This window comes from Malus sylvestris, chromosome 15, assembly GCF_916048215.2.
Source record: "Malus sylvestris chromosome 15, drMalSylv7.2, whole genome shotgun sequence".
Lineage (NCBI taxonomy): Eukaryota > Viridiplantae > Streptophyta > Magnoliopsida > Rosales > Rosaceae > Malus > Malus sylvestris.
In genome coordinates, this window is record NC_062274.1 from 31,024,686 (window position 1) to 31,032,000 (window position 7,315).

The following is a 7,315-nucleotide window of genomic DNA, read 5'->3' on the forward strand; positions in this document are numbered from 1 at the left end:
AAAGATAGGAATTTGATTGAAAGTAGTTGAGAAAATATGAAATTGTGGTGTAAGGTAGATGGAGAAGAAGTGGTATTTATAGACAAGTAAAAACAATTTTTTACAAATTATTTTCAGATTTTTTACAATTTTTTTGGATTTTTTACGATTTTTTTTAAATTTTTATTCAAATAATTAAGCTCTGTCGTTAGATTTTAAAAAATTTGAATTCCAACACTCCAGATTGTGCCACGTGTCACAACAATCGAACGGACCGTGGGAAGCCACGTGGCTTCCCAACGGTAACTGGGTTTTTTGGGCGCACGGGCCCGTGCCCTGAATTCCTGTCGAGCGACGCGCCCCCACTCGCGGGTGAAGGGCACGCGCCTGACACAGAAAAAATTAAAAAAAAAGGCCGAACCCAGGTCTGACATCACTGACCTTGGGCCACAGGCCTGTCGATTCCCCACCCCCCCCCCCCCCCCCCGGCCCTCGGGCTCCCACCCTCACTCGGGCTCTCCAACCGGCCCTCGGGCCCTTTCCTGGAGCCTGTTCCCTGAGCAACCACCATGGGTGGACTTGCTCTACTGATGTGATTGTTCACATCAAATGCCACCTAAGGTGGTATGAAAATGTGGTACAAAAACATAGTATGAATAACATTACTCATACTTAAACTTAGCAACATCGTCTGTTCTAGTTCACGGTTATTATGCCCGTCTCTCATTTCTCTCATGCATATTCCTTCCTTTTCTAATTAAAACATGAAAACAAAAAACTAGCCAGAGATGAAATCCTTATTGAAAGGGTCTCAATATTTACCGATACGTACCCAATATAAGTGTACATTTTTATGCGTCAAGCTCTCTCTAATTGCACATCTGCAACCAACCTGCATTGTTTTTCAGTCCACAAAATGGTGATTAGATCCTATGGGATGCACCTCAATTCATCAAATGGACTTTTTTAGTCATCAAATGTGTTGTTTTTCAAAGCCAAATGGCGAATTGACGAAAAATTAATATATTATATATTTCTAATTTGCATAGACTAATTAGTTAGGTCTGAATTTGGAACCGATTAATTAAGGATTTTTTCTTTTATTTTTTAGTTTTATGGAGGTGAACTAACTGTTGCTTTTTCCCACTTCCTCCAACCACAACTCATCAAACTTGTATTGACGCTGTCCAAGTTTTCAGTCTCTTCACACATATTTTCTCTATAAAAACCCAATAGAGACTTTCTATTCTTCACAACAGAAAAACAACAATTCAAATTGAAGACATTTGCCTATAGCAACTCGTCAAACTCAACCATGGCTACCCCCAAACTTTTCTTCACTTTGTCTTTGGTGGCGGTGCTGTCACTCTCAAGCATCCACATGAGCCAAGCTGCTCGCCACCTTTTGGACACACCAGCAGCGGCTTCTCCCCCAGCATTGGCGGTGCCTACAATTCCATCTCTGCCCAAAACTACATTTCCTCCACTGCCCTCACTACCTACAATGCCTAAAGCCACCTTGCCACCCCTGCCCTCAACCCCGTTGCCTACTCTACCAACCGTCCCAACTCTTCCAAAGGCCACTTTGCCACCATTGCCTTCCACTCAATTGCCAACTCCATTCCCAACCTCCCAAACCCCATCTTTGCCAAAACCAGCATTGCCTACTATGCCCACAACTCTACCTCCATTGCCAGCCAACCCACTTCCCAAATTCCCAACAACAATCCCTTCAATTCCCACCATTCCATCAACAATTCCAGCCATCCCATTCCTCTCCCCACCCCCGTCAAATTAAATCAACCACTCAAGAGTTCATATGTCTCCATGAATGGATATCTTTGTGCTTACTGCTTACTACAAACTGTCTATTTTCTTGGATGTGCTAGCTGGAGTGTCTTCAGAAGTCCTGCAACGTGACATGGCTCTCGTGTTTGATTCTTGCTTGTTGGTACATGTTATACGGTTCTTGTGTTAGATCCTGGCTTATTATTTATGTATTCAATATACTTGTGTTGAGACCTGAGAGCTTGTGAGGATTGTTATTTTTGATGCCTTCTTTTCTTTGTTAATTAGGTTTTACATGTTGTATAGATATTTTGTTGCTGTATTAATTTTTATTAATTAATTATTTATAGTTTTACTTATCATGTTTTTTTTTTTCCCTATTACAATTGATATTTTGCACTAATCTATACAAATTCAAGGGGAGGGAGAAGGGTTTGAACTCGGGACGCAGTGAGTTGAAAGGAAACTACCAGAGCAATCCACAACTTGCAAAGACTTGTATTATTATTATACCATCTTTCACACGCCCACATCGGAAGCATGACAATATATATTACTACTTATAAATGAATGATACCACTACTAATAACATTGAGGACTTTTGCGATAGGACACAACACTTGTCGAGTTGTGCAAGTGGTTAAGTTAAGACAATATTAGTGTGATTAGTAGTGGACCGCTATCTCAATTCTTAAATCTTAATAGTACACACAATTTGAGAAAATACCTTTTTATTCTTTTAAATACAACCGCTTATTAATGATGGCTATATCCAAGGGAGGGGTGGGAAACAAAAAACTCCCAAAATTTGGGCCCAAAATCTCTCCAAGGGCATGTATTTTGGGGCAGGAATTTTGGGATGTTGGATTTGGGGGTTGGAATTTGGGATTGGTATCCACCCAAGGTATAAAATATTGATGATATCGGAAATATCGGTAGTCCAAAAACACGGATATATCGATGGAAATATCGGGATATTATCGATATTGATAAAAATAATATGGAAACCACGGAAATTGTAAGAAAAACTTGGAAATTTTTAGTGAAACTTTGCAGGACGTTTATTTAGTCAATTATCTATTAGTTTATCACAAAAAATTGGAAGGAAATGCATTGCATGATGGATTTAATTGATTTAAGTTGATTATATAACGAGCTGGCAAACATTGTGAGTGTAGAAAATATGTAGTAATTAATGAAAGAAGTTTAAACACACTATAATCATTTATATATAATGAATTAGTACAATATTTTACACTTTATACATTGCATGGTAAGATACATGAGTGACTTAGTACCACATAGAGTTCCTATGAGGTTCAAATTTTTCACTATCTTCGTCATCTCTATGTGTAGAGTGAGTGTATTGTGAAGAGTAGCCATCAAATGATAAATCCCCAAGATAGTTTTGCATGTAATTGTTAACATGCAACCCATATGGATCAGAGATTGGTTGACGTTGTCCATAAGCAAAATCATTTAAAGATTAAGTCTCGGATTGTTTCTATGAGTCGCTCGATTCCATCGTAACAGGAATGGGATATGAAGGGTAGGGAAATGGTTGGTTATGAGTATAACCATAGTTACTACTTCCCAGTCCAACAGAGTCTGAAGTTATAGATAACGAGTCATCTTCTTGACTTGACAAAATCCCCTTGCCTCTTTCTCTACGAGTATAGTCCTGCCCGCCTACTGCCATGGTTCTCATCCTGTGTTGAATATGTGAAGTTTGCCTCACCAGTGAAGGGGCTCATAAATCCGGGAGGTGGTCCAACATAGTTTCCATATCCACCACCACTACCTCCAGCTCCACTATATCCTTCATCATTCCCACCTCCGGATGTAGGTGAGTCTCCTGATCTTATACTAGAGCTATCATTAGTATCACCACGATGTTATGGTTGTGTAGGATTGGAAGAAGGTGGAATTCCAATGTTTCTTGGTCTTAGGCGCAAAAGTTCTTCCAAAGAGTCAACGCTGCTAGATCCCACCTCCTCCTCTAATACTCTTTCTACATTTATCCCTTCATTACGTGCTTCTTCATCAACTATGGGAGCTGGGTTGCCTTCATCATCATCTAAATGAAGAGGTTTAATCCATTGATAAAGTTGGTTACCCTCTGTATCATCATCTTCAGCAACAATATCAAACACATCTAGTGGGTCACCATGGTTGACATGATCTATTTTTGCTTCCTTATCTTGAATTTGAAGCTTCATGTTGTAGTAGCAATAAACTAATTTTTCCAACCTACTATGAGCTAACCTATTTCTTTGCTTTGTGTGTATGAGTGCAAATGTGCTCCAATTTCTTTCACAAGCAGATAAGGCAGTTGTTTGTGATAATACTTTGATTGCTAACTTTCTCATAGTTGGTGCATCAGTCCCATACATGATCCACCATTCAGTTTCAATGAAAAACAATGTTGATAAGCCTAATAACTCCAACAAATTCTATTATAAACTGATCGTGAAATATGTTTACACTCACTAGGAGACATTTTTGTTCGAGCAGCAACTGATGTTGGTTCTCGAAAAGTTCTTCTTGCATCTTTAAACCATGTTAGTTGAATTCAATAAATCATGTTAGTTTAATCCAATAAAGTAATTATTATAATTTAAGTAATTGTGTACCTCATTTTCAAATTGGCCAACTGCTGGTGATGCAGAGTCTAATTTAGAGTATGCATTATGTACAACAAGTATAAGGGTACCATCATCTCCAACACCGTGTCTGTATTGGTATCGAGGATTCAAATAATATGCTATTCAAAGAAACACATACTCTAATAAGAGAAATAATACTTATGCAATGAAGAAATGAATTGCAAATTATGACATGATTTATTCCTACTGCATGCAAATCGTGGTATAATGTTTTATACCATCGGCCTTCAATTATCTTTATGACCCACCTTGCACTATGTTTTCTTTCCAATTCATCCTTCACTACATGCATCAACTCATATATTGCCCCCATAGTAGGATACACTTCTGTGTCAACGATCCGTAAAACTTTGTAAAGAGGTTCAAACACTTGGCACAAATGTTTTGATTGAGTCCAAAAAGCATGATCAAGCACTATACTTTCCACCATACGACCTGCATTTGAGCGGCTCAAATTGTGATTGGCCCAATCGTCACTAGTAAATAGTTGATTCAACCCTGCTTTCTTCTTAAGTAAGCTATCTAATGCAATATAGTTGGTGGTGAATCGAGTGGTAGCTGGACGAATAATTTCTCCTTCACGCATCTTTGCCAACAACCAATCGTGATTGTAAATATAATTTGTGATTGTTCTAGCTCTTTTACACGCATCTTTGCCAACAACCAATCGTGATTGTAAATATAATTTGTGATTGTTCTAGCTCTTTTTACCACAGTAGCAACATTCTCTCTCTTCCCCATTGCCTCAAACATGAGATCAATACAATGTGCTGCACATGATGTCCAAAACACATTATGGTGCTTCATTAACTTTTTTCCAGCTTTTGACAAATGCAGAACCATTGTCGATCACGACTTGGACAACATTATGCTCTCCCACCTCCATGATTACATCCCTCAATAATTTGTAAATATAATGTAGTTCTTTATATGGTCTGAAGCATCAACAGACTTCAAAAAAATTGTCTTTCCCTTAGAGTATACCATGAAGTTTATGATAGACAATCTGGTCGGGCCAGTCCATCCGTCACACAGGATTGTGCAACCATTAGTTTCCCACTTTGACCTCAACTTGTTAACATACTCGCCAATGTCTTTATACTCCATATCCAAATATTTGTTTCTTACCTTATAGGGTGTGGGAAGTTGTACTCTAACACCGGCCTGTTGACATCCCACTACCATGTTTTTAGAATGATGTGATGATGCCTTCTCAGTAGAGACATTTTCATAGATAAATAACTTGCTAATTAGACACCCCATTCCCTCCTTCACATTACCTCCTGTGAAATAACTCCAAACACTTTTTTGACGAGCTTTGGATGACTTATATAAACTTGGGGCTATTGGTGGTGTTGGTTGTGATTCTCTAACACTGCTTCCCCATCTTATTTGTGCACCACCACTTGTCCCTGAACCTTGTGCTCTATTAGGAATTTTATGAAGGTGTTCTCTTTCCCATACTGACTGTTTGGAGGCACGTAATGCTTGTTTCAAACTGCGTCATTCTTCAGGTCCCATGTCATCATCACATTCGTCCTCATTGTCATCATCATCACTGTCAACCGCTTGGTCAATGACTTCTCCTCGTAGCCCAGCTCGAATATTTTCCATTCCATGTGTTATCTTTTCCTTCTGCTGTTTTTTATTTTTTAATAATGTGGTGATGAATGCCTTCACTTCTGGGTCTAATCCACTAAGATGGTATTTAAGTCGTGTCACTCCGCCACTCTTCATTACCCGACCATAATATTTGCAAATTGTGCCATGTTTGTTTCCGTCTATTGGGTCTCCATGTTCCCAAGCTGGATCACGTTTAGTAACTCCACTGGACATCTTAAACGTATCTATATTTATTTTTCATGAAAATTAGACAATTTCTTTTTGCCAAAAAATATAATAGTGATGACGGTTATATAAGAGAACCTAAATAATAAAGTTATTATACAAAAGAATTAAATACGAAGTAAAGAAAATGATTGTAAAAGTTTAAGTAATTATAAAAATAATATGGAATAATAAAACCTAATATTAATGAATAATAATCCAATTTGATAAAAAAATAATCCTAATATTAAGCATAGTAATGATTCTAATGAATAATAATCCAATTTAATAATAATCCAATTTAATGAATAATCCAATTTCATAATAATTCAATTTAATGAATAATAATCCAATTTGATAATAATAAAAAACCTAATATTAATGAATAATAATCCAATTTGATAATAAACCTAATATTAATAAAATAATAAATAACATTAAACATATTAAAATTATCCTAGGGAATAATTATACAACATTACTTAATTACTTAAAAAATTAACATGCAAGTATTAATTACTTAAAAAAATTAACATACGAGTCCACACAACTTTTTTTGTTGTTGTATAAATTACAATAATATAAATATAAGTTTGTAAACTTACCTTAAATATGGAACCCTTTGTGTTGAAGCTCTAGAATGGATCTGGAATGGCTCTAAAAGGGGTAAGGGAAGAAGAAGAAACGAAAAGGTGTAATAGAGGTTTTAATTTTCGAAGGGTCAAAAAATGTGTGATGATTTAATACTCCACCTCTAAGAATGTGAAAGAATATCACAGTGGCACACGGTTTTGAATGAAACCACCATCCATGGTCTGAAATTGTACAAGTTATAATTATAAAAGTTGTCTGGGTTTTGAATTATTTAGATTCTTTTAAATGAAATCACCATTATTTTTGTCCATGGTCTAAAATTGTCAAAAGTAATTGTAAAAGTTGTCAGCAAGTTCCTGAGTCCTGACAGGAACCACACACACACACACACACACACAGACACGCCACCACACACACACACTAACAAACCACCACACACGCACACAACACTCGCACACAAA

The 7,315-nt window shown here is 37.0% G+C and overlaps 1 protein-coding gene across 1 annotated transcript; it reads right to left on the reverse strand.

The window, feature by feature from the left end:
- Window positions 1-1,269: 1,269 nt before the first annotated feature.
- Window positions 1,270-1,746, reverse strand: LOC126602914 (uncharacterized). Its single transcript, XM_050269733.1, has 2 exons — window positions 1,665-1,746; window positions 1,270-1,577 (listed from the first exon to the last, which is right to left on the reverse strand). Exons 1-2 carry the CDS (start codon window positions 1,744-1,746, stop codon window positions 1,270-1,272), a joined length of 390 nt encoding a protein of 129 aa, XP_050125690.1.
- Between the last annotated feature and the right edge of the window lie 5,569 nt (window positions 1,747-7,315).

Bases quoted from the DNA above. Each gene is read 5' to 3' on its own strand.
- LOC126602914 (XM_050269733.1), bottom strand. From the start codon at position 1,746: ATGGCTGGAATTGTTGATGGAATGGTGGGAATTGAAGGGATTGTTGTT. The intron at 1,578-1,664 runs GTAGAGTTGTGG...ATTGAGTGGAAG, and splicing joins TGGGTTGGCTGGCAATGGAG to GCAATGGTGGCAAAGTGGCC.